General features: G+C 45.9%; 1 protein-coding gene across 8 annotated transcripts in view; it reads right to left on the bottom strand.

Moving 5' to 3' along the window:
* Nucleotides 1-27,169, bottom strand: part of c7h5orf34 (chromosome 7 C5orf34 homolog) — a 34,624-nt gene extending 7,455 nt beyond the window's left edge. The window contains exons 1-12 of one of the 8 annotated variants that reach the window (XR_009513025.1): nt 25,007-26,362; nt 23,711-23,800; nt 21,217-21,842; nt 19,980-20,075; nt 19,392-19,493; nt 16,009-16,129; nt 12,303-12,394; nt 8,033-8,099; nt 6,398-6,586; nt 5,223-5,356; nt 4,719-4,990; nt 4,075-4,182 (exon numbers count right to left, since the gene is read on the bottom strand). Coding sequence is in view for 5 of the 8 variants with exons in the window: in XM_059974228.1 (XP_059830211.1) it covers nt 4,075-4,182; nt 5,223-5,356; nt 6,398-6,586; nt 8,033-8,099; nt 12,303-12,394; nt 16,009-16,129; nt 19,392-19,493; nt 19,980-20,075; nt 21,217-21,842; nt 23,711-23,800; nt 25,007-25,201 (1,820 nt within the window). In the remaining 3 variants the exon portion in view is untranslated. Of the gene's footprint in view, nt 1-4,074; nt 4,188-4,718; nt 4,991-5,222; nt 5,357-6,397; nt 6,587-8,032; nt 8,100-12,302; nt 12,395-16,008; nt 16,130-19,391; nt 19,494-19,979; nt 20,076-21,216; nt 21,843-23,710; nt 23,801-25,006; nt 26,363-27,113 lie in introns of those variants that run through there. The other 7 variants (XM_059974228.1, XM_059974229.1, XR_009513026.1 and 4 more) reach the window with 7 other exon arrangements.

The raw sequence follows: 27,169 nt of genomic DNA on the forward strand, positions 1-27,169 counted from the left end.
GATGTTCAAGGAAACAAAAGGAGTGTTTGGAGGTTGCCAGGTAGGAGACAGAAGACATACAGACAGACAGAATGGGTTGAGAAAGGGTCAAGGACGGTGGGAGATGAAGTCAAGAAGTCTTGTTAATAGGATTAATATTAAATGAAAATATTTATGAAGCAAAATTAAACCAATGAAAATTAATATTAATCATAACTATCAAGTATAAAGTAACAATCAATAACAAAGTTTCACCTGAGGCATTCAGCCAGAGGACGTGGCTGGGCTGGGTACAACTTTATTTATTTTATTTCGAGATTCAGCGGGGAACAGGACCTTCAGATCAGCGAGCTGCACTGTCCAGCAACCCACCAACCCTTTGGACTGTGGGAGGGAACTGGAGCACCCAGAGGAAGCACATGCGATCATGGGGAGGACACACGAGCTCCTTACAGATGGTGCCAGAAATGAACTCTGAACTCCAATGCCCTGAGCTGTAATAGCATTGTGAGAACTGCCAAGCTACAGTGGCAGGATTGTGACATTTAAGAGGCATTTGGATTGGTACATGGCTTGGGTGGTTATGAGGTGAACTGGGACGAGCAAAAAAGACACTGTGGTCAGCATGGACCAGTTTCAGAATCAGGATCAGGTTTATTGTACTGACACTGATGGCGGTATTGTTTTACAGCACCAGCAATAATAACCGGGGTGTGGCAGCCCGCACACATGGGACTCGAACCACCATTGGGAGCCGCGGGCAGACACGCAGTAGCGCGTTTGGAACTACCCGCTCAGGGCGGACCTCCCGGGGACAGTCTGACGTCATGTCCGCCCTGCGGGTCGCAGTGGCCCATGGGAGGGGAGATTTAACTGTGCAATTTTGAATCAGTAAAGGCATTCTGAGTTCAGCTCTCTCTGCCTCCGTGTGTTTCTTTAGTAGCGCGTTACGCACGACTACACTGGTGACCCCGACGTTCCAGACGGCGTCTGGAGCCAGCAACTCAGTGGCCAGCCATGAGCTCGAGCAACTCGCACAGCATGGTCTCTCTGAAGCTCCCGACTTTCTGGGCCACTCAGCCCCACGTTTGGTTCGAGCAGGCTGAGGCCCAGTTCAATATCAGACATTACAGCCGACGCCATGTGGTACTACTACGTGGTCAGCACGCTCGACCAGGAGACGGCAGGCCGGATCATCGACTTCCTACGCCAGCCACCAACAGAGGACAGGTACACTAAGCTTAAGGCACTCCTGCACGGAGCAACCATCTTCTCAAAAACCAACCTGCTCAGGGGATACCCAAGACAGTCTTCATCACCCCGTTTGGCTTGTTCGAATTCCTGAGGATGCCTTTCAGTCTTAAGAATGCAGCCAAAACTTTCCAAAGGCTCATGGACTCGGTGGGACGCGGCCTGGATTTCGTTTTCATTTACTTGGACGGTATCCTGGTGGCCAGCAGTTCGCACCAAGAGCACGTGGCACATTTGTGCCAGCTCTGCCAACGCCTGAGCGACCACAGACTGGCAATCAATTTGGCCAAGTGCCAGTTCAGGCTGACGGAGATCAACTTCTTGGGCCACAGAGTCAACCAACATGGCCATCCGCCAGTTCCCCCAAGCCCAGCAAGTCAAGGGCCTGCAGGAGTTCATAGGGATGGTCAACCTTTATCATCGGTTCATGCCGGCACGCATCATGAGACCCTTGTTCAGCCAGATGGCTGGCAAGGCCAAAGAAGTGGCATGGGACGCAGAGTCCACAGAGGCGTTCGAGCAGACCAAGGAGGCACTAGCAAAGGCGGCCCTCCTAGTGCACCCAAGAGTCGATGTACTCATGGCACTCATAGTTGATGCTTTCGACACGACAGTCGGCGGAGTCCTGGAGCAGCTCATCGAGGACCAGTGGCGACCACTTGCTTTCTTCAGCCGGCACCAGAGGTGAAGTATAGTGCCTTCGACAGAGTTGCTAGCGCTCTATCTGTCTGTACGGCATTTCCGGTACTTCCTCGAGGGGAGTTCACTGTGTATATGGACCACAAGCCCCTCACCTTCGCACTGGCCAAGGTATCGGACCCACGGTCGGCTCGGCAGCAGAGGCATCTGTCCTTTATTTCAGAATTCACCACGGACGTCCGCCACATCACAGGGAAGAACAACGTTGTCGCCGACACACTGTCTCGCCTCTGCCTCCACTCAGTAGGCATATCGTCTTCAGGAACAGACTACGCAGCACTGGTGGAAGCACAATGGTCAGACACCGAGATCCCGGCTTACTGCACCACCATTTCGGGGCTCCAATTGAGGATGTTTCCACTAGCTCCTGTGCGATGTGTCTACCAGCCAACTCCGACCCATGGTACCAGCAGCATGGAGGCACCGAGTGCTCGACACGCTGCATGACCTGGCCCACCCGTCAATCCGGGCGTCCATCAAGCTGGTAGTGGACAGATTCATCTGGCACGGTTTGCGCAAACAGGTCGGACACTGGGCCAGGACCTGCGTACACTGCCAGACTGCCAAAGTCCAGCGGCACGTGAAGGCTCCCCTCCAGCAGTTCCAGCCGATGCACAGGAGGTTCCAACACATCCATATGGACATCTATGGCCCCCTGCCAGTCTCCCGGGGCACCAAGTATATCTTTACCATGGTGAACAGGTTCACCAGATGGCCGGAAGCCGTACCGCTGGCAGACACGTCCATTGAGTCCTGCGCCAGGACGCTCATTGCAAACTGGATCGCCAGGTTCGGCCTCCCAACGGACATCACCTCCGACAGAGGGGCGCAGTTCACGTCTGGTTTGTGGACAGCACTGGTGCAGCTCCTGGGCTCCCAGCTGCATCACACCACAGTGTACCATCCCCAGTCCAACGGTTTGGTAGAGCAATTCCACCAGCATCTCAAGTCAGCCCTGATGCCGTGCCTCAGGGGCCCCAACTGACCAGATGAGTTTCCCTGGGTCCTACTAGGCATCCGCAAAGCCCCCAAGGAGGACCTGGACACCTCCTTGGCGGAACTGGTCTATGGCACCACCCTGATGGTCCCAGGCGAGTTCGTACCAGAGGCCCGAGGTTCGGAAGAAACTCCAGCGGCAGTGCTAACGAGGCTGCGGGACAAGGTATGGACCCTGGCACCGGTCCCGACCTCGAGGCATGGTCCCATGCCATCCTTCACCCCTAAAGACCTCCGAGACTGTGAGTATGTTTTTATTCACAGGGGCATGCACAGGTCACCTCTACAGCTGCTATACGAGGGACCCTTCAAGGTGATCCGGCACAACGGAACCACGTGTGTCGTGGAGGTGGGTGGCCGGGAAGAGACTTTTACAGTGGACCGCCTCAAACCGGCGTCATTGAGCAACCAGTGAGGGTACCCGAACCGCGCCGGCAAGGCCGGCCACCCAGACTGGGGTCTCCACTCCCCGATGGCCGTTTCTGGAAGGGGGGTGTGGCAGCCCGCACACGTGGGACAGAAACCGTCATCGGGAGCCGCGGGCACACGGTAGCGCGTTTGAAACTACCTGCTCGGGGCGTACCTTCTGGGTACAGTCTGATGTCCGTCCGCCCTGCGGGTCGCAGAGGCCCATGGGAGGGGAGATTTAAGCGCACGATTTTGAATGTAAAGGCATTCTGAGTTCAGCTCTCTCTGCCTCCGTGTGTTTCTTCAGTAGCGTGTTGCGCGCAACTACAGGGGATCAATTCCCACTCGTCTGGCAGAAGCTTTTACTTTCTCCCCTTAACTATGTGGGTTTCCTCCGGACGTTCCAAAAACGTACAGGTTTAAGTGAGCAAGCTGTGGGCATGAAGCTCGGTGACACTCACGGGCTGCCCCCAGCACATCCTTGTGCCTCAGCAGCAGTACCATGTAAGGTGTGAAAATTACTATTTTGCGACAGGTAGACATACAAACAAACAAATAATGCCAAGTAAGGTTGGACAGAGAGGCCTCCCTCCGCGACTCTATACAGTGGTGGATCCAGAAATTTGGCAGAGCAAGGAGAGACACGCCTCAGTTAACGGTCATGGTTACAGACTAAGACAAGGTATATTTGGAGCAGAGGTCTCTTACAGTCACGTGAAGACCATGGAACAATCACCTCACCAATTGTGGCGCTGCCCACACGCCTGTAGTTTGGGCTCGTCCAAGGATTTCCTCTGCTGTGGGTTGTCACTCAGATGTCGACACCAGTCAGCTGCAGCAGCAACGTACCTACGCTGGCAGGAGAGAAAGCTATCACTCACATGCCCACTACCATCAATTTCCCCTCTAAACACACAAGGTGATAAGAGCATTTTCCGAGGCAGAAATGGCCAATACAAGGGGGAGCATGACTTTAAGGTGATTGGAGTAAAATATGGGGGGGGGGAGGGGGGAAGAGAAATGAGTGATGTATGTTTTTTTTAATATAGAGAGTGGTGCCTGGAATGCTCTGTCAGGGGTGGTGGCAGAGGCAGATGCGTTATGGACATTTAAGACACTCTTAGGCACATCAATGAAAGAAAAATGGAGGGCTATGGGGAAAGGTTAAATTGATTTTTAGAGTAGGTTGAAGGATTGGCACAATATCATAGGCCAAAGGGCCTTTACTATACTGTAGTGTTCTGTGTAAAGTGTTTTCTTCACACTTTGATACTTGTAGTTCCAAGAATCTGGGAAAATTCTGGGGAGGGCCTTAGTCCAGCAGCTCAGTATGGCATTTTAGTAACCGATCCCAGGGTGTGAGTACCAGGGTATTTATTGCCCACCTTTTGAGAAGTTTAGGTTAAGCCACGTCCTTGAACTGCTGCAGTCCTTCTGGTGAAAGCTCTCTGCAGAGCTGTGGGCTAGATATACAGCCAGCTACACAGGCAGTCTCCAAGTTACACACGGATGTGTTCTTGAGAACTGATTGCGACTAACTCTTCACATTTCACTGGATGTTTCCATTTTTCATGTGACAAATAAATTTGATCTTTATCTTAAACACGAGATGATGGAAATCTTGAGGGGCACACAAAAAGCTGGAGGAACTCAGCATCTATAAAGGGGAATAAAGAGTCAACGTTTCACATTTCACTGGATGGTTCGATCCTTCAATGTAAATGTGACAAATAAAGCTAATTTTTATCTTTATATTTAAATCAGCAGGCTTGAGGTCTCAAGTGACCAACAAGCACTCCTCCTTTGTGTGTTTTCAGGAGTAGTGGGACATGGGGGGGTGGGGGAGGTGAAATGAGACATGTGCACGATATAGAAGTACTGGTTCCCACCTCTTGTAGCTTCCAGCAGAATGCAATTGCACCACTCGGGAGGATCCATCTGGGAACAGTAACTGGAACCAACCAGGCTTCATGTCTGTTTCTGGTTCACTTAACACCACAGGCAAGATCAAGGGATTCCACTGCTGAAAAGTAAAATCGAAGACTCGCATTATTGCAAGCACTGAAGAAGCAGATTTGATGATCAGAATCAGGTTTAATATCGCTGAAGTATGTTACAAAATCTGTTGCAACGTGGCAGCAGTACATTGCAATAAATAATGTTAATAAATTACAATGATGTATATATTAAGAATTAAGTTACATAAGTAGTGCAAAATGAGAGAAGAGTAGTGAAGTAGTGTTCATGGGTTCAATGTTCTTTCAGAAATCTGATGGCAGAAGGGAAGAAGCTGTTGAGTGTTTGTCTTTGTGTTCCCAATGCAGGTTGATAGCCATGATGGAGCCGGACCAGTTTGAAACTTTCTGCAGCCTTTTCTGAACCTGCGCAGTCACCCCTCCACACCAGATGGTGATGCAGCCAGTCAGAACGCTCTCCACGGTACCTCAGTAGAAATTTGCAAGTGTCTTTGGTGACATACTAATTCTCCTCAAACTCTCAATGAAATATAGCAGCTGGCATGCCTTCTTTGTAAATGCATCGATATTGGGTCCAGGAAAGATCCTCAGAGATATTGACACCCAGGAACTTGAAACAGCCTTCCCTTTCCACTCCTGGTCCCTTGGTGAAGACTGGCATGTGCACCTTCTTCTTTAGCCCTTTACCTCTTCCACTTTCTCATTTAATCCTTCCTCCCACCCACCTACCCGGTCTCACCTATCACCTGCCAGTTTGTACTCCTTCCCGTCTCCCCCCCCCCCACCCCCGCCGACCTTCTTATTCTGGCTTCTCCTCCCTTCCTTTCCAGTTTCAGCCCAAAACATCGACTCTTTATTCCCTTCCACAGATGCTGCCTGACCCACTGAGTTCCTCTTTTGTTTGTGTTACTCACTATTTTGCTCTTTTTGCACTATTTTATAATCTTAATGCTATTAATGGTAATCATTTATTACTAGTTTATGTATTACACTGTACTGCTGCCACAAGACAACGAATCTCACAAAGTACTGTACGTGATAGTAAACCTGATTCTCTGACACTTCACCAGCTGCGCTGACAAACTGACCGAAGACGAGGCCTGCTCCTTTCGCCTGTGCTGCGACCCAGAGTCCCAGGACGTGTTCAGTCTCACACCGTTGCAGAAACTGATGTGGACGCGTCCATCGGAGAATGCCAGGAATCTTCCAACATTCTCAATCACTTTCTCAGTGAGAACAAGTGGGAGCTGGTTAGAATGGCCTGGCTGGAACTCCTCCTGCAAAGAGAGACAGGAAATTCATTATCTACAGACTCCTCAAAGTAGAGAGGAGAGGCAATGGTGAGCTTTCCTGACTCAGGGATCATGAGAGGTTGTGCAAGATGTGCACTCCCAGGAGTTTGAAACTGCTCACAGTTTCCACTGCTGTGCCACACCACTCCTGCACCGCACTACTTTATCACTTCCTGCCAGTCACCTTGTGCCTAGTCTCACTTTATGGTCATGCAAGCAATGTTACAGTATTTATTTATATTTATTGTGGGTTTTTTTGGTGTTGCACTGGAACTTGAGTAACAATTATTTCATTCTCCTTTACGCTTGTATACTGGAAATGACATTAAACTATCTTGAACTCTGTGAGCCCAATTCTACAGGGACCCGGGCATCCTTCCCCAATCTAGAGACCCAGGTACACTACCAAAAAGAGGATTTATTTAACATGATTTTATCAGACATTCCCAGTAAGTCAAGGGTCAGTATATTCACCATAGTATTAGGAATTTGCTGTGGTGTGTTGGTGCAACATGCAACAAGAAACATTTTACATGGGGCGCCATGTAGTGTAGTGGTTACTGCAACATTATCACAAATCAAGGGGGGTGGGGAGAGACAGGGAAAGTGTTCCAGATTTCGGAGTTCAGTTCTGGTGCTATCTGTAAGCAGTTTGTATGTTCTCGCTGTGAACTGCATGGGTTTCCCTCCACAGTCCAAATTAATCATCGTAAATTGTCCTGTGATTAGGCTAGGGTTGTTGGGCCAGAAGGACCTATTCTGCACCCATTTCTAAATAAAAATAAACATTTGACAATTATAAAGAATAAAGAATGATATAAAAATGAAGTTAGAGGGTAAAGTACGGATATTGAATAAAATATGTGTAAATATGCAAGTGTACTTTCACAGGAGATAATTATGGACCATTCAACCCATCTTAATTAGCCTGACTGGAAAGACCCTCCACTCTGCAATGAATGGTCACTTGGCAGACATATCCAGCAACAGAAATGAGCATCAGGGTAGGAAGGGAAGAAAAACACTGGAACAGAGAAAGGACAAATCCATTAGCAGTGATTACTGGTCACCAGACAGACTTTGAACCCACCCCAGAGGCCTGGAGGTGGAATGGTCTATAGAACACCAGAAGACATACGGGCAGAATTAGGCCATTCAGCCCATTAAGTCTGCTCTACCATTCAATCTTGGCTGATTTACTATCCTTGTCAACCTCATTCTCCTGTAACCTTTGACACCCTTACTCAATAAGTACCCATCAACCTTCACTTTAAATATACCCAATGACTTGGCTGTATTAACTCTTTACAGACAGCGATGGGAATCGAACCCCAATCTCACTGTGGGCTGCCTGGCCAGCCAGGGCCATCCTGCGTTACAGAAGAGGGTGCTCTGTCACAAGCCGAGGGCCAGGGCAGTAGGGACACTCACCGTTTGCCAGCAGCACATCCCGAGCAGTTTGAGAGACAGCTTCAACTGGTTCTGGAACTGCAGAATCCTGCAAAACATGACACACAGCCGAGAAAACAGGGAAAGGTAAATGCATTCTCAATTATTACCAACGCTATTACTTCAGGGAGAACACAGCTGTGAGGACATGAAAGATTTATTTATTTAAAATATGCTTCCCCATTCCACCCCTCTCTCGCCACTCTACATCCTCCAAACCCATTCACTGGTCACTGTAGATTCTATTTTATGTACTCAGAGACAGGCCCTTCAGGTCCAACAAGCCCACGCCACCCTATTACACCCCTGTGACTAATTAATCTACAAGCCTGTACAACTTTGCACTGTGGGAGGGAACCCACACGGTGATGGAAGAATATCCATACTCCTTACAGACAGCAGAGGGAATGAACCCGGATCTGTAATCACTAGCGTTAACCGTTATGCTACTGCCGCCCCACCTGGTGGACTGAGGAACGCTGAGACTAAAAATGAAAGGTTAGCTTTATTTATCACATTTGTATTGAAGCATACAGTGAAATTTCTTTGTGTCAACAATCAACACAGTCCGAGGACGTGCTGAGAGCAGCCTGCAAATATTTCTAGCACCAACACAACATGTCCATAACTTGCTAACCCTAACCATACATCTTTGAAAAGTGGGAGAAAACTGAAGCACCGGGAGGAAACCCTTGCAGTCACCGGGCAAATGCACTAAAACCTTACGGACAGTGGCGGAAATGGACCTGGGTTGTTGGCACAGTAATAGTTACGCTAACTGCCTGCCCTAGCTACAGTGAATATCACTAACAAGTGCGGTTCCTTGACCAGACTACTCTGACAGAACTCACCCCCCCAAACCATAACCTCTGCCAGTATCAGCAATGAAAACAACACTCCTCCAAATCCCTTCAGAACACTTCCTTCCGTCAGAGAGTGGAGATTCTGTAAAATTCATTGCTGCAGAGAGCTGTGAAGGCCAAGTTATTGGGTATATCGGCAGTTTCACCGAGTTGGATAATCAACGATCAAGATTTACAAGGCAGAGCTTCGTGGCAGTTTCACTGAGTTGGACAGCAACCAGTCACTAAGAGGGATTCGTTAGAAAAGGCCAATAAAAATAAGGCAAGTGCAAATGGAGCCGCCACTGTTGTGAGTGTGCCAATGTTTAGAGTGGTTTTCACTCATCATGCTTGGACGAGGTGAAGTATCCCGTAGGTTTCCCTCTTTTTGTTCATTTCTTGTCTGTTAGGGCAATGCAGTGTAGTGAGAATGGCTCCGGGGCAGTGTTTTGTACTGTGTGTGGAATGTGGGATCTCCAGTCTCCCGGATAAACACATCTCTACCAGGTGCACCGAGCTGCAGCTCCTGAGAGAATATGTATTGAGGAACTGGAGCTGCAGCTCAATGACCTTCAACTCATTCAAAATGACAGAGTGATAGATAGGAGCTACAGGGAGGTAGTCACTCCTCGGTTGCAGTGGACAGGTAATTGGGTGACTGTCAGGAAAAGGAGGGGCAATGTACAGCCAGTGCAGAGTACACCTGTGGCTGTTCCCCTCGATAATAAGTATACAACTTGAGATAGCATTGAGTGGGACAACCTGCCATTGAGGAGTCACAGTGACCGGGTCTCTGGCACCGAGTCTGGCGCTCTGGCTCAGAAGAGCAGAGAGGTGAAGAGGACTGCAGAGTTGAGAGGAGATCCCTTAGTCAGAGGAATAATGAAGAGATTGTGTGGGCATGATGGAAACAACCGGATGGTATGTTGCCTTGCTGGTGCCAAGGTCAGGAATGGAAAGTGCCAAGGAAAATTGCAGTCAACAGGATGAGTTGCAATGTAAAGGGCAGACAAAATCAAAAAAGGTGACAGTACTGGAGGAGTTACATCTGATACATGCAGTCTACTGAATAAGGTCGATTCATTCTGAAAGGCAAGGGTCTTGGTGCATATTAGCACCAATGAAAAAGTAGACAATGTGCAGAGGATCTGAGGGAAGACTTCAGGGAGCTAGGTAGAAAGCTGCAAAACTTTCTCCAGGATAGTAATCTCTGGATTGCTGCCTGTAACACACACCAGTGAGGATAAGAACAGGATGATTTGGCAGGTGAATGTGTGATTGAGGAGATTTAAGGATCATTGGGATCTCTTCTGGGAAAAGTATGACCAATATAAAAGGGACGGGTATACCTGAACCCAAGGGGGTCCAAAATCCTTGTGAACAGGTTTGCTAGAGTTACTCAGGAGGGTTTAAACTAATTTCACAGGGGGATGGGAACCAGAGTGATACTGATGAGGATGAAGTAGTTGGTTTACAAAGGCATCTGTAGTACGACTCCAAGCAAGGAGAGGCTGATGACAGGGCGAAAATTGCAGTCAACAGGATGAGTTGCAATGTAAAGGGCAGACAAAATCAAAAAAGGTGACAGTACTGGAGGAATTACATCTGATACATGCAGTCTACTGAATAAGGTCGATGAAACTGTTGCAGTTACAGATTTGCACAAATGATGTTGTGGCTGAAGGAAGATTATCGCTGGGAGCTTAATGTCCAATGATACACATTGTATCGAAAGAACAGGAAAATGGCCTTTATTGGTATAAGATTAAATCAAATCATCAGAAAGAGGTGACAGAGGGTCAGACGTTGTTGAATTGTTGTGGATAGAACTAAGGAAGAGCAAGGGTAAAAGACCCTGATGGGAGTTGTATACAGACCTGCAAACAGTAGCAAGGATGTGGTTTACAAATTACAATGGGAGCTACAAAATGCATGCCATTTGCAATGTTACAATAATCATGGGGGATTTCAATACACAGGTAGACTGGGAAAATTAGGTTGGTGCTGGACGAAGAGGAAGAATTTCTAGACTGTCTATGAGATGGCTTTTCAGAGCAGCTTATGGTTCAGCCCAATAGGGGATCAGCTATTCTAGATTGGGTGTGAAGACGTTTCCCCTCATGTTCCCATTAAACATTTCACCATTTACCCTAAACTATGACCTCTAGTTGTAGACCCACCCAACCACAGTGGAAAAAGCCTGCCTGCATTTACCCTATGTGCAATGAACCAGAATTGATTACAGAGAGCTTAAGGTAAGAGAATCCTTAATATTGCAAGTGATCATAATATGATTGAATTCACCTTGAAATTTGAGAAGGAGAAACCAAAGTCAGATATATCAGTGCTGCAATGGAATAAAGGGAATTACAGAGGCATGAGAGAGGAGTTGGCCTAAATCAAATGGAAAGAACACTGGCAGGGATGACGGCAGAGCAGCAATGACTGGAATTTCTGGAAACAATTCGGAAAACACTGGATATTTACATCCCAAAGAGGAAGAAACATTCTAAAGGCAAGATGACACAACTGTGGCTAACAAGAGAAATCAAAACCAACATAAAAGCCAAAGAGAGGGCATTAATAGAGCAAAAATTAATGGGAAGCTAGAGGGTTGGGAAGCTTTTAAGAACAAACAGAAGGCAACTAAATAAGTCATTAAGAAGGAAAAGATGGAATGCAAGTCAGTGGGACTAGGTGAGAGTAAGCGTTTGGCACGGACTAGAAGGGCCGAGATGGTAAGTTTCTGTGCTATAGTTGTTATATGTGTCATATGGTTTATATGATTGAGGGGTGATCTCTTTGAGACCTATCAAATGGTGAAAGGTGGATGTTGAGAGGATGTTTCCTATGGTGGGACAGGCTAAGATTACACAGACTCAGAATTGAGGGACATCCCTTTGTAACAGAAATGAAGAAGAATTTCTTAAGCCAGAGAGTGGTGAATCTGTGGAACTCATTGCCACAGGCAGCTGTGCAGGCCAAGCCTTTATGTATATTTAAGCCAGAGGTTGATATATTATTGATTGGTCAGGGTATGAAGGGATATGGGGAGAAGGCAGGAGGTTGAGCAGTGCAGACTTGATGGGTCAGACAGCCTAATTCTGCTCCTATTTCTTATGGTCTTGTATTTAAAGTGGAGATTGATAGGTTTTTGAGTAGCCAGGGTGTCAAAGGTTATGAGGGGAAGGCAGGAGAATAGGGTTGAGAGGGAAAATAAATCTGCCATGACAAGACACGATGGGCTAAAAGCCTAATTCTGCTTCTACATCTAATGGTCTAGCAGCATGGGAAAAATCGTTGTAGTTTCAATCACCTTTTCAAGGGCCATTAGGGATAGGCACTAATGTTGAACCCACAACAAAGAACACATTTTAAATTTAGTAGTTTAAGTTTTGGGAGCAGAGTACCTGACTGCATGCGTGACCAAGGAACAGATGGAGTATTTGGAGCCTGGTATGTCCGGAGGAAGGCTGCTCACTCTGTACATTCTCTCTTCTCCCTGAGCCAGAAACAGAAAGGACATCCAGTGAAGCTCACACACAGAAATACTGGGAACACCTGGATTTAAATCTGATAAACCTGCAAGAGGTTTGCACAGAGTAGGCTCTTCGAGTCATAATGCCCCAGCAACCCCAAGAGTCTGAACAAACACAACCTAATTACAGCGCAACTTCAAAATAAACTTTTATTATCAAAGTACACACGTCACCACATACAACCCTGAGATTCATTTTCTTGTGGGAATACTCAACAAATCTAAAGAATAATAACTAAAACAGAAAGAATAAAAGACCACCCACCTTGGGCATTGCATGCAGACACAACAAAAGCAAACACAACAAAAAAAAACACCGATAATAAATAAAATATGCAATAAATATTGAGAACATGAGGTAAAGAATCCTTGAAAGTGAGTAGGAGCAGTTCAGTGATGAGGCAAATGAAGTTATTCCCCTTGGTTCAAGAGCCTGATGGTTGAGAGATAATAACCGTTCCACGACTTTTTGTTGGATTTTCTGTTCAAGGACATTGGTGTTTCCATACCAGACTTGTAATGCAGCAGGTCAATATACTCTCCATTACACATCTACAGAAGTTTGTCAAAGTTTTAGATGTCAGGTCGAATATCCGCAAACTCCTAAGGAAGTGGAGGCGCTGCCCTGCTTTCTTCGTAATTCTTGCATGCTGGGCCAGGACAAGTTTGCCGAAATACTAACACCTAGGAATCTAAAGTTGCGAACCCTCTCCAATGAGGAGAGGTTCATGGACCTCGGGTTTCCTTTCCTGATGTCTATAATCAGCTGCTTGGACTTGCTGATACTGAGTGCTGGAGGAATTCAGCAGGTCAGGTAGCATCTATGGAGAGAAATAAAGATTTGATCCTTTGGGCTGAGACCCTTCATCAGACACATTAGATCACTCATCAGATGAAGGATCTTATCCAAAACATCGACCCTATTCCAGCATCTGCAGAATCTCTATGTGTTTACGTTTGTTCTGCAGTACAGTGCAAAAGTCTTATACTTTGTACTACTGCTACAAAAAAAATGATATACGTTGAGTGATGATAAATCTGATTCTGATATGGTTCTCTATTGAGAACTGAGAGTGGGAAGAGAGCAGGGAGAGGAGAGGGAGTGGAAAGCACCAGAAAGACATTCTGTATTAATCAATAAACCAATTGTTTGGGATCTAATGACCTTGCCTGGTGTCTCAGGGCTGGGTGTGTCTGCACCCAGCCCACCCTCTGCCCCTGGCTCCCTTTCTCTGCCACCTGTCTCACACCCCCTCCGCGGCGCCCCACCCTCACCATTCCCAACATCCCTCGCTTCTGCCACATTTACAAACTCACTCTCTGCTCCGCATTGCCAAATACAGTACTGTGCAAAAGTCTTAAGACACCCTAGCTTTATATATATATGTGCTTAAGACTTTTGCACAGTACCCTGCATAAAACAAATAAATGCATCTTAATTCTGAACCTGAAATCTAGACTGTGCCTGATTCAGAGCACTTCTATTTTTATTTCAGATTTCCTGCATCTTGCATGTGTGTCTTTAGCTTGGGCCTGTATTGAGCTGGGAGATAGTGACAAGATGTGCCCGGTGAGTCTGTGTTACAGGCAGATGAGGGAGTTTGTACACAGATGAAACAGGCAGAGAGATGTCAGAGATACAGCACGGTAACGAGTCATTATATCCACATGACCAATTAACCCACTAACCTGTTCATCTTTGCAATTCGGGAGGAAACCAGAGATCACCCACACAGTCACAGGGAAGACGTACTTACCAACTCCTTACCAACTCCTGCGGGAACTGAAACTGTTTTGCTGTCGCTGTAATAGCGCTATGCTGACCACCATGCTACCGTGCCACCCTTCACTCAAATATAATCTTAGCTATATGAGTGAATGTCGCTGCACGTTAACATGATTTGCCATTGAGATTATAATGATTAGTAGAACTAAACTGGTGCTATTAAAAGGACCAGAGATGGTGTGGTCCAGTTATTACTGACTCTTGACTAAACTGCCCTTTCCTTCTCTCCATATTTTGAAGATTCTTGATCTGGGAGGTAATTTGAAGGTGGCAATTATTCAACTCCCATGTCTGAATAACATACATAACCTGGAGTTGCAGGGTGATGGGGACCAGATTGCCTGAACAGTTAGTGGAGAGGTTGTGGAGGCAGATGTTGGTAAGACCTCAGACAAAGTCAGGAATCAAAAGGCTGTGCGTGATGAGACTAGTGTCCTGAACCGTGTATCTGGCTTGGTACGGACTAGAAGGGCTAAAGGGCTGTGATTCTATGACTACTTTCTTACAAGGTTGCCAAGATTTGGCATTTTATCAAAAACTTTGACAAACCTCTATTGCAGCATGCTGGAGAGTATATAAACTGATTGCACCACGGCCTGGTACGGACACACCTATGCCCTTGGGAAATAAAATAATGGATATGGCACAGTCCAACACAGGTAAAGCCTTCCTCATTACTGAGCACATCCACCAAGTGTGCTGCCTCAGGAAGCAGCACCCATCAGAACCCCACCACCCAAGTCATGCTCTCTTCTTACTGCTACCATCAGGAAGGAACAGGAGCCTCAGGACCAACACCACTAGGTTCAGTAGCAGTTATCACCCCTCAACCATCAGGCTTTTCAACCAAAGATGATAACCACTCAACTCCATTTGCCCCATCACTGAACTGTTCCCACAACCTATGGACTCACTTTCAGGAACTCTTCATCTCATGCTCTTGAAGTTATTGCTTGTTTGTTTGTTTATTATTTTGTTTGTTACTATTTGTACTTGCCACGGTTTGTTCTCTTTATCACACTCATTGTTTGTTCGTTCATCTTGGGTACAGTTTTTTTCCTATTGACTCTATTGTGTTTCTTTGTATCTAATTTGAAAGCCGACTGGAAAATGAATCTCAGGGTTGTATTTGGTGACATATATTACTTTGATAATAAATTTACTTTGAACTTTGAAATCTCGATCTACCTTCCTTTGTACTTTATCCAAGTGACCATTCCACATATGTAATACAGAGGATGTATTACACTGCCTGGCAACCACACAATGCACTTTCCACCAGGAGGCAATGACGAACCAGAGGTTGAATCCAAACTGGCTTTATTTTTAAACAAAAGATAAATACTAGCTTTATTTGTCATATATACATTGAAACATACAGTGAAACGCATCATTTGCATTAAATTAACATGGATTTAGATAGGCAGCCCAAAAACCTCACCACACTTCTGGCACAAGTATATAGTATCCCCACAACTCACTAACCCTAACCTGTTTATCTTTGAAATGAGAGAGGAAACAGGGAGAACTTACAAACTGCAATTGGTGATGGCTGGTGTGACAGCATTGCACTAACCGCTATGCTACCGTGCTGCCCTTTCTATTATCCACACACTTCAGTCCCTGGCCTGGGGTTCTCCGTCTCCCACCCAATCGCAAACAGCACAGAGGATTAGCCCTGGGGGTCTTTGTTGCCTCACTACCAGACCAGGTCAGACCATTAAAGCTCAGAGCCACTGGATAACCAAACAGAAAGCACGGCTTTGTTCATGGAAAGTTAGAACTCATTTACCTGCTCACCAGCGCATCCTGGCCAATAATGAGTGAAGTAGCTGTTCGTGGCATCGTGGGGCTTGAGAACAGAACCATCTCCTGGGTAAATTTCCACAGAGGTCACTGACCCAGCAATAACCCTGAAGAAGAACCAGAAATTTGAACAGACTGACACCTGGAAGTCACAAGCATCACTGACAGTATCTCAGTGCTTAAGTAGCAACCTGAACTTTGAACTGGTAATCTAGAGATACAAGTTCAAATCCCACCTTGGCAGTTGGGAAATTGACAATCAAGTAATTTTTAAATTTTATTATTTTAATCTACATTTTTTTTTAAATTTAGAGATACAGCGCAGTAACAGACCCTTCCAGCCTAACAAGCCCATGAAGCCCAATTACACCTATGTGACCAATTAAACTACTAATTTGAATGTCTTTGGAATGCGCGTGGAAACCGGAGAACCCAGTCACAAGGAGAACATACAAACTCCTTACAGGCAACGTTGGGAACTGAACCTGAGTCACTGCTACTATAACCGTATTATGCTATCCGCCTCACTAATATGCCAACCCAACAGTATCCAGGATCGTCTTTAAAAGCCATCCGTCATCTCCTTACAAGTGGGGGCACGGCACGGGAGAGCAGTGATGCTATTACAATGGTCACCGATTCCATTGCTGTCTATAAGGGGAGTTTGCATGTTCTCTTGTGACTGTGTGGTTTTCCCCTCGGTGCTCTGGTTTCCTCCCACATCCCAAAGGTGTACCGGATAGTAGGTTAAATGGTCACATGGGCAGTATAAGGGCCTTTAACCATGTTGTATCTCCAAATAAATACTGTAAATCTTTTGCTCATTAACTCTCATTAGGTGAATCACATTTTTTAAAATTACACACTAATAAATTGCAAGCTGTTGACTTGAATCAAACAAAGACAATGTAGGAAGCCAGCACATCAGGCAGTCGAGGAAAAAGAAACAGAAATAACGTTTCCAGTCAGGAACCTTTCTAGTTGCCATAAGAAGAAGAAGTCATTAAAGCTGGAAAGTGCAGAGGGAAGCTTAACAAGAGTTTTAACAGGACTACAAGACCCCAGATATAAGGAGGGACTGGACAGAATGGGGCTTCTTCCCCTGGAGAAAAGGAGGCTGAGGGCTATAGAGAAGGTGAATGGTCAAAAACTAGAAGGCACACATTTGGGGTGAGAGAGGAAAGATGTAAAAGTTCAAAGTTCAAAAAGTTCAAATTAAATTTATAATCTAAGTACATATATGTCACCATTTACAACCCTGAGATTCATTTTCTTGCAAGCATACTCAATAAATCCAATAACCATAATAGGAAATGAAAGATCCCACCAACAGGATGGACAACCAGTGTGGAAAAGACAACAAAGTGAAAATAAAAAGAGAAAGAAAAAAAAAGAAATAATTATAAATAAGCAATAAATATCAAGAACATGAGATGAAGAGTCCTTGAAAGTGAGAACATTTCAGTGATGGGGCAAGTGAAGTTGAGTGACATTATCCTCTCTGGTTCAAGAGCCTGATGGTTGAGGGGTAATAACTGTTCCCGAACCTGGTGTTGTGACTCCTGAAGCTTCTGTATCCATTACTTGTTTGGCAGTAGCGAGAAGAGCGCATGACCTGGGTGGTTGGGGTTCCTGATGATGGATGCTGGTTTCCCACAACAACGCTCCATGTAGATGTCTTCAATGATGGGCAAGACTCTACACATGATGGACTGGCCCGTATCCACTACTTTTGGTAGGATTTTCCATTCAAGGGCATTGGTGCTGCCATTCTAGGCTGTGATGCAACCAGTCAATATGCTCTCCACCAAGCGCTGATAGAAGTTTGTCAAAGTTTTAGATATCACACCAAGTCTTTGCAAATTCCTAAGGAAGTAGAGGTGCTTTCTTCGTAATACATGCTGGGCCCAGGAAAGGTCCTCCAAAATGATAACACTAAAGAATTTAAAGTTGCTGATCTCTCCACCTCTGATCCACTGATAAGGACTGGCTCATGGACCTCTGGTTTCCTACTCCTTAGGTCAATAAATAGCTCCCTGGTCTTGCTAACATTAACCTCAACCTACATTGAGGTTGTTGTTATGGCACCACTGAGTCGGGTTTTCAATTTCCTTCCTTTATGCTGATTCATCACATCATTTGATTCAGCCAACAACAGATTTGAACTGAGGGACAAGTTTTTCCACTCAGAGGGTGGTGGGCATGTAGAATGAGCTGTCAGTGGAAGTGATAGAAGCGAGTTCAACACAACACAAGAGGTTTGGCTAAGTGTGTGGATGGGGGAGGGGTATGGTCCAGGTGCAGATCGATAGCACTAGGCAGAATGACAGGCATGGAGTAGATGGGCTGAAGGGCCTGATTCTGTACTGTAGTGCTGAATAACTCTAAATGGGACTACCTCAGGTAGGCAACTTGGATAGCAGGGACAATTTGAGGTGAAGGTCACTATAACTCAACTGAATAATTCTGACAAAGGGCCTTGGTCCCGAGACATTAACTTCTGATTCTCTTTCCAAAGATGCTGCTCGACTTGCTGAGTGTTTCCAGAAATTTCTGCTTTCATATGAGATTTCCAGCATGTGCAGTTTTTAATTTAAATACTGATTTGAACCAATGGTCTGGTGGTCCTGTCCACCTAGTGACTGCAGTAATAAAAGGGGCAGGCCTAGTGGCTTCTCATCTTGCGATTTGCTGTTCACTCACAGACATAATTGTCAAGATTAGCAGGCACCAATATCCTGGACAAATTGAGAGAAAGCCACTTTCTTGGCATGATCAAGCCAGTGGAAAGTCAACACTAACTATATGCTGAGTGTGGTGGGCAGAAGGGTCCATAATGCTCTATGCCTACCTTCACGATGTTCAATAGTGTTAGTGCCATACCTCCCCCCAGCCCATCAACTGGAGGTCTTTGGTAAATTGAACTTTAATTAACATTACTAAAGCAAATCAGACTCTTGACTCTTCAGAGATTTTCTGTTTACTACAAATCAGCCTGATTAAATAGTTTCCTTCCTCCTCCTGCTTGACTGGCACCCCACGGAGCCACTTAAACATCCATTCCACCACAATAGATTTCAGATTTATTTATCGCAAGCACATTAAAACATACTGTAAAGTGAAATGCGCCGTTTGCGTTAACAACCAACACACTCAAGGATGTGCCTGCAACTGTCACCACATGTCTAATGCCAACATAAATAGCCACAATGCTTGGCAGAACAATACAGAATACAACAAAACAATAGCAGAACAAGTCCCATTCTACCCTCACACACAGATCTCCAACTCTTAACACTCAACATACCCCACTGAAATGGAAACAGCCTTGTTAATGCAGCATCATTTCAAGTCCCTAGTGGCTCTTACCTGTAGACCACCCCTTGGTACCAAATCATTTTCACTGGCTCTGAACACAGGCAGCTCTCCAGGTCCAGCACTCTTGGATTCAGCACATTTCTATATCGCCACCTGGGAGCAGAAACAGGAGTCACTACTGACCGGCATCGTTAATCAACAGCAAGCAAAGGGAATTGCATCACTATCACTATTATGATAGTCTAAATACCAAGGAGCTTTCTAAAAATGCTCTGCATAGTTAATGTTTTTCTTACCTCTTCATTAATTGTAGTTTGACAACTTAGAGAGACGGTGTCGTCGCCGATAGTAAAATAACTGGACACTGAATGCACTCCTCAACTCAAACATACTTTACTTGTGCATTGAGATCAGCATGGCCCCTGTCACCCACACGGTTCTGAATTCAGAACAGCAAAATGCCACTTTTATGCACAATTAACTAGGAGTTACAGATACTGACCATTTGGTAAACTCAGTATGTTTGAATTTCTTATTTGCAAGCTCAGTCACCTTTGACAATACAGGTGTTAAAATCAATAGAAACTACAAGCTGACAACTAATGATACTTTGAAGTTAGTAAAGCAACTGTTTCTTGCCTGAGCTGTCTGTACGCTCTGTGCCTGGATATTACGGTAACCCTTGCCTTACCACAACTTCGACTATGGTAGGCTGCAGTCCACACGATACTGAAGCTGGTAACAGAATCCAGACTGGTTTTAACATGACTAGGTATGGCAATTAGACAATAGCACATGTAGGCATTTCAATATCCAGCCATTCCAACACAAGAGGCACAACCTGGTCCATCATGGGCACATGCCTCTCCACCTCTGACAGCATCTACATGAGATGCTACCTCAAGAAGATGTGTGGAAGAAAACCACCAACTGGCCCACACCAATCTCTTGCTGTTACTGCCGTGCAGGAGGTACAAAAGCCTGAAGTTCCACACCACCATATTCAGGAACAGCTCTTGACTATCATAGACGTGTCTTTGATCGCATCTTTGTTTTGATTTTGCACTTCAGTCTTGCTTTTGCAGTCTTTTCTTCTCTCATCTCTCTATATAATAATTTTATGTATTTTTATGTTCTGTATGTTATCTTTACCCACTCACTCCAACATTGAACTGATTCCACAACCTATGGACTCACTTTCAAGGATTCTTCATCTCATGTCCTCGATATTTATTATTATTAATTTTTGTATTTGCACAGTTTGTTGCCTTTTGCACTTTACCTGTTTGTCCCTCCTGTTGGGTGCGGTCTTTCTTTGATTCTATTACATTTCTTGGATTTACTGTGTATGCCCGCAAGGAAACACACCTCACGGTTGTTTGTGGTGACATATATGTATGAGCAGCCGGTGCATATCACAACTGGTTGTGCGACCACTGACACCAGGCAGACATTCTCTAATATGTTGGTAATGGCCTCTAATATGTTGGTAATGGCTGGGGTCACCCATCTTGTAAAGACACTGCCCAGAAGACGGCAATGGCAAACAGCTACATAAAAATTTGCCAAGAACAATCATGGTCATTGATAGACCACGATTGCCCACATCATACGACACAGTACATGATGATGATATCTACTTTAACAATAAATTTACTTTGAACTTTGTACCTGTCTACGACGCTGTTGCAAACGAGTTTTTCATTGTACCTGTGGCACAATGTACCTATGCACAGGGCAATAAACTCGACTTGAGAGAGAGCATGCACAACCCTTGAGAAATAAAGATATACTGTGCCTCTGCCCCCAAATGCTTACAGCCCCTTACAGAGAGGGTGTGGTAAACAGCCCCTGATCAAGTGCTAAGAGAACCTACCTGTGAAGATGTGGGGCTGGGCAGTTAAGGGGCAGTGAACCTCGAAGGACAGTTGTCACTTCTGGCACTGCAGCAGGCACCAGTGTGCCAGGACTGCCCGTGTGGTCACCCATCCCACTTGGGTCTGGTGATTTATCCTGCTGGCGATTATAGTGAAGTGCCAGATGCAGAGGGTGCCGCCACTCTGGTGGGCACCAGGACACAGTGTGGTGCTGAACCACCCAGGTGTACTGGTACATGTGCTTGGAATGGATCCCTGTTGGCCCTCTGCCCTTGAGGTGTGAACCATGGGGACGAGTGGCTGCTGAGGCTTCACTCTGCCGACTCTGGGCTCTTCTCTCCGAAACATCGTGCCCAGAGGTCAGTCCTACGGGCTCCACATTTTCCTGATTTTTGTAATGTTCATCGTTCTGTGCTGATTCCAGTTTACGATGTGACTTGCTCGAGGCAGACTGGCTGACTCGTGCCAGGAAATCCACAGTGAACTCAAGCCGAGAGGGAGATAAGTGGAGGAAGGCGAAACCTCCCAGAGAGCAGACTGTAACCCGACCATCACCAGCAACTGTCACCGCACCTTCATTACTGGCACCGGGCCACCTCACTTTAGAAATATCGTAGAACACATTCTGCAAAGGCGTGGGAAAAGAGCAGAAGTTTGAACATAGATTAATCAGAGGAAAAAAAACTTAAATGTACACAGCAGTTTTTAAGATCAAGTTGTCACAGGAAAGATCATACACTCTGAGATCACTATTAATATGATAGTGGATCATTTAACACCATAAGATCTAGGAGCTGGATAAGGCCATTCAGCCCATCGCATCAGCTCCACAATTCTATCATGCCCAATTATTACCTCTCTCAATCCCACACGGGGAGCATTTCATGTCTCTAGGTCAGTGCTGTGGGGTTCAGAAGGATGATGGAGATCATTTCAAGGTTCAAATTTATTGAACAGCGCTGCTTGTGTTAACTACCAAAACACTCAAGGATGTGCTGGGATAGCTCACAAGTGTTGCCACACATCCTGTCCAACATAGTATGTCCATAATGCTTGGCAGAACAATGCAGAGCACAAGAAGCTACAAACATCAGCAAAAACAAGCCCTGTTCCTCCCCACTACCCACAGACATACACAGTCCTTTAATCCCAGGACAGGCCTCAAGTCGACATGGACTGGGGCCTGCAGACTCGGTTCTGCCAACATCAACACCTCTGCTTTCATTTAAAGCCACTGAGAGACCTGGATAGAGTGGATGTGAACAGGATGTTTGCATCAATGGGAGGAACTAGGGTCTAAGGTGCAGACTCACAATACTGGATGTCACTTCAGAGATGAGATGAGGAGCAATTTCTTCAGCCAAAGGTTGGTGAATTTGTTGCAACACAGGGCTGTGGAGGCCGAGGTCACGGGGTTTCTTTAAGGCAAAGACTAAAAGGTTCTTAATTGGTAATACAGTCAAGGGTTATGGGGAGGGGGAGGAGGAGGAGGAAATATTGGGTTCAAAAATAAAATCAGCCATGATTGAATGGCGAATAGATCGATAAGTTGAATGGTCTTATGGATTGCAAACACCACCCAATTTGTAAATAAGTAATTTATACCATCGGCTGTCCTGACCAGCTGCATTACCATTTGGTACAGGACTGTAAGGCATCTGATTACAAGCATTGTGAGAATTGCTGAGAGGTCTCTCATTGGGGTCTCTTCCACCCATCAGAGAAATTTATCAAGAGCACAACCTACACAGAGCCCTTAGCATCATTGAAGAACTCTTCCATCTGTCCAGCAATCTATTTAGAGCCCTACCATCAGGCAGAAGATACCATAGAAATTAGGACAAGAACTGTCAGGATGGGAAACAGGTTCTTCCTCCAGAATGTGAGACCAGTGAAATCCCTGCCACCACTCAGGTCTCATCACGTATGAAGTGGCAGTAGTGTTATACCATTTACTTTTTAACTTGTCTCATAAATGCACCTTATTATTTGTTAATTTATTTGTGGTAACATTACTGTATGTGCTACGTATGCGAGTTATATGTACTGTATGGTGCACCTTGGTCCAGAGGAACATTGCTTCATTTGACAGTATACATGCATACGGGTTGAATGACAATAAACTTGAACTTGAAATAAAGAACTCTCAGGAATGACACAGAAAAAATAAATTAATATTCTGTGTGCAGTCTTTATTTGTGAGATACAACTGATGAAGCCAAATGAGAAAGCCAATGTTTCTAGGATTGATCTTAGGAAAAAATTACTGGCCTTACGTAACACACAATATGCTGGAGGAACTTGGCAGGTCAGGCAGCTTGTTGAGTTCCTCCAACATTTTTTATGTTGGTCTGGATTTCCAGCATCCAGAGAATCTCTTGTGTTTACGACTGGCCTTTTGTGCAATGTACTATTCTGAGCCTAGTGCAGCAAGATACTGTGTGTGGATTATGGTTCAGGGAGATTGATCATCAGAGAGGCTGCAGAACTCACCAACAGCTTGTCTGCAGTGATCAGATTTGCGGGGAGGTAAGGCCGTGAAGCAAACCGATTCCTGAATTCCAATGCATGTAGCACTTGCTCCTAAAAGAAAGACAGTTAGCACAGAATACTCAGACAATGTTTGCACCTAAAACAAAAATGGTGGAAAGTCAGCATTTACTATGAAAGACCTAGTACACAGAAGAGGAACAGGCCATTCAGCCCACATTGTCCATGCCAAGCATCATGGCAAGTTAAACTAATTCTATTCTGCCTGCAGATGGTCCTTATCCCTGTATTCATAGTCAGGGCATAAAGGATAAAAGTTGGGATGTCAGGGTGCGATTGTACAGGAAGCTGGTGAGACTGCACTTTTGGAGTATTATGTTCAGTTTTGGTTGGCCTGCTGTGGGAAAGGGGTTATTAAACTGGAAAGAATGCATTAAAGACTTACATGGATGCTGCCAGGACTGAATCATAGGGAGAGGTTGGACAGGTTAGGAACTTTATTCCTTAGTACATAGCAGACTGTGAGGTGATCTTATAGAAGTGTATAAAGTCATGAGGTGCATAGATAGAGTGAGTGCGCTCAGTTTTTCTCCAAGAGTTGGGGAATAAAGAACGAGAGGGTATAGGTTGAAGGTGAGAGAGGTCAGCTGCTAGGGTAGTTGAGGCACGTACTGTACAATGACAACTTTGAGAGGAGATCTTAAAGAAACATATAAAATTATAAAAAGGATAGGTAAGATAGAGGCAGGAAAGTTGTTTCCACTGGTAGGTGAGACTCGAACTAGGGGACATAGCCTCAAGATTTGAGGGAGTAGATTTAGGACAGAGATGAGGAGGAACTGCTATTCCCAGAGAGTGGTGAATCTGTGGAATTCTCTGCCCAATGAAGCTGTGGAGGCTACCTTAGTATATATATTTAAGACAAAGTTGGACAGATTTTTGCATAGCAGGGAATTAGGGGTTACAGAGAAAAGGCAAGTATGTGGAGATGAGTCCATGGCCAGATCAGCCATGATTTTGTTGAATGCTGGAGCAGGCTCGATGAGCCAGATGGCCTACTCCTGCTCCTATTTTTTATGTTCTTATGTAGATTAACATTCACAGAATGCTGGAAGAACTCAGCAGATCAGTCAACAACTATGGAGAGGAATAAACTTGTCGATATTTTGGGCCAAGAGTCTTCATCCAGATTCTTGTCCAAATTTACTTCAAATGAGTTGAATTATAAAGTGGGTTAGAGTTATTACAGTTGCTAACAGCAGTTCAAGGCTTTGCGAAATCAGGAGTTGGCTGCCCCACCTTGTAAATGCTGATGACGAATGGCGTTCGCTGCCGGACCCGGCAGCTGCTCTGCAAAGGGTGCAAGTTCTGTGTAGGACCCTTCTCAACCATAAACTCTGATCCGCAAGGAGAGAGCTGCAGGCTGGAGCCATCTGTAAACCGAACTTCCACAGAGTCATCCTCGTAGGTGACCATCAGACTCACCAAGGCCATGGCAAACCAAAGGGGCGTCTGCTGGAAAACTATTCCCAACACTCATTGTTACACATTCAAAGTAAACAGTGCTTAAAAATAACATCTACAGAGACATACAGCACTAAAGCACAGAAACAGGCCCTTTGGTCCATCTTGTCCAAGCTGACCTGTGATCCTGCCTTCCATAGTCCCACACCCTGACCAGAGCCCTCCATACCCCTTGTATCCACGTATTTATCCAGACTTCGCTTTAATGTTCCAGTGGAACCCACATCCACCACTTCTGCTGGCAGCTCGCTCCAAACTCTTACCACCCTCCGAGTGAAGAAGTTCCCACTCATGTTCCTCTTAAACATTTTACCTTTCACCCCTAACCCATGGCCTCTAGTTCAAGCCTCACCCAAAGTCAGTGGAAAAAGCAAGCTTGCACTTACCCCACAAATATCCCTCATAACTTTGTATACCTTTATCAAAGCTCCCCTCATTGTCATATACTCCAGGGAATAAAGTCCTAACCTATTCAATCTTTCCTCATAGTTCAGGTCCTCCAGTCCCTGAAACATCCTTGTAACATACGGAAAGAAAAAAGAATACTTGCATTATTATTGTACAAAGAACTCAGGCCTTTTGAAAACAATTTTATAGACATTGAACTAATTTCTATTTTTATGAGGGGGGCACTGTAATACTGCAGAATCCACAGAACAGTGCAGGATTGTAGATCACCAAATGAACGTAAGAGAATATTTTTTTCCAAGTTCAAAGTACAGTTATTATCAAAGTATTTATAAATTGCAGTCTTGAGATTCATCTGCTTACAGGCAGCCACAAAGCAAGAAACCCAAAAGAGCCCAATTAAAAAAAGAAAAACCAACACCCAATGTGCAGAGAAGAGACACAACTCATGCAAACAATAAGAACCAAACTGAGTCCATAGACCAGGAATCCAGAGCAGTCCCACAGCCTCAGTTCATCACACAGCAGGCCAAGTTGCCGTAAAGCTTGTAAACACAAAGCCTCAGCACCGCAAAGGTACGAGTAAGTGTTGCAGCAGAGTGAGGAGAATCGGTCTGACCCTGCCTTTTCAGTCTACCTGGGCCAGCATTTAAACCATCCAAACACCAGATCGCACCCCCCCACGAGAACCCTGGCCCTGCCCTGCCGCAGCGATAGGCTTTGGACCCACTGTCCAGCAGAGGCCATTCTCAATCTTTCCAAATTGACTTTTTAACCCCCGGACCCCACTCCTTCCCCAGGAGACACTCACCCCTTCATGCCCCCACGCATACCTCCCTCACCCCATTCTCCATCCCCCCCCCAGACTCCACTCACTACTGTCCCCCCACTTTCTCTTCCCCCAAGACCCCACTCACCTACCCTCACCCTGCACTCTACCCCCTGGACCCACTAACCCCTCCCACTCCCGCTCTCTATCCCTCCCCCTGGCCCCACTCACCACTCCCTCTCTCTTGCTCTGGATTCCCCCCAGACCCCACTGAACACACCCCTGTCCTCTATCCCCTAGATCCCTCTCATCCCTGCATCCTGAATCCCACTGACCATTCCAACCCTCCCCTCCCAGACCCCCTCCTTCCCCCTGGACCGCACTGACCACACTCTCCCGCCCCACCTCCAGACCCCACTGACCCTCCCTCCTTCGCTTCCCACCCCGGACCCCACTATAACCCCTTCCTCCCTCCCCTTCCAACCCCCAGATCACACTGCCCCCTTCCCCTTTCCCCAGGACACTGACCCCCTCTCTCCTATCCCTTTCCCACCCGAACCCCGCTGACCACTCCCCAACTCCGGACTCCATGGACCCCACTGATCGATCGATCCCTCCCTCCCCTCTCATCCCCGGACCCCTCTGACCCCACCCCACCCCCTCTCTCTCTATTCCCCCGGAGCCCGGACTCCGGACCACACTCACCGCCGCCGCAGCCCGCTCTTCCTTGGTCCCCTTTCCCCAGCCCGCGCTTGACGCCA

This window comes from Hypanus sabinus, chromosome 7, assembly GCF_030144855.1.
Source record: "Hypanus sabinus isolate sHypSab1 chromosome 7, sHypSab1.hap1, whole genome shotgun sequence".
In the NCBI taxonomy this organism is placed as follows: domain Eukaryota; kingdom Metazoa; phylum Chordata; class Chondrichthyes; order Myliobatiformes; family Dasyatidae; genus Hypanus; species Hypanus sabinus.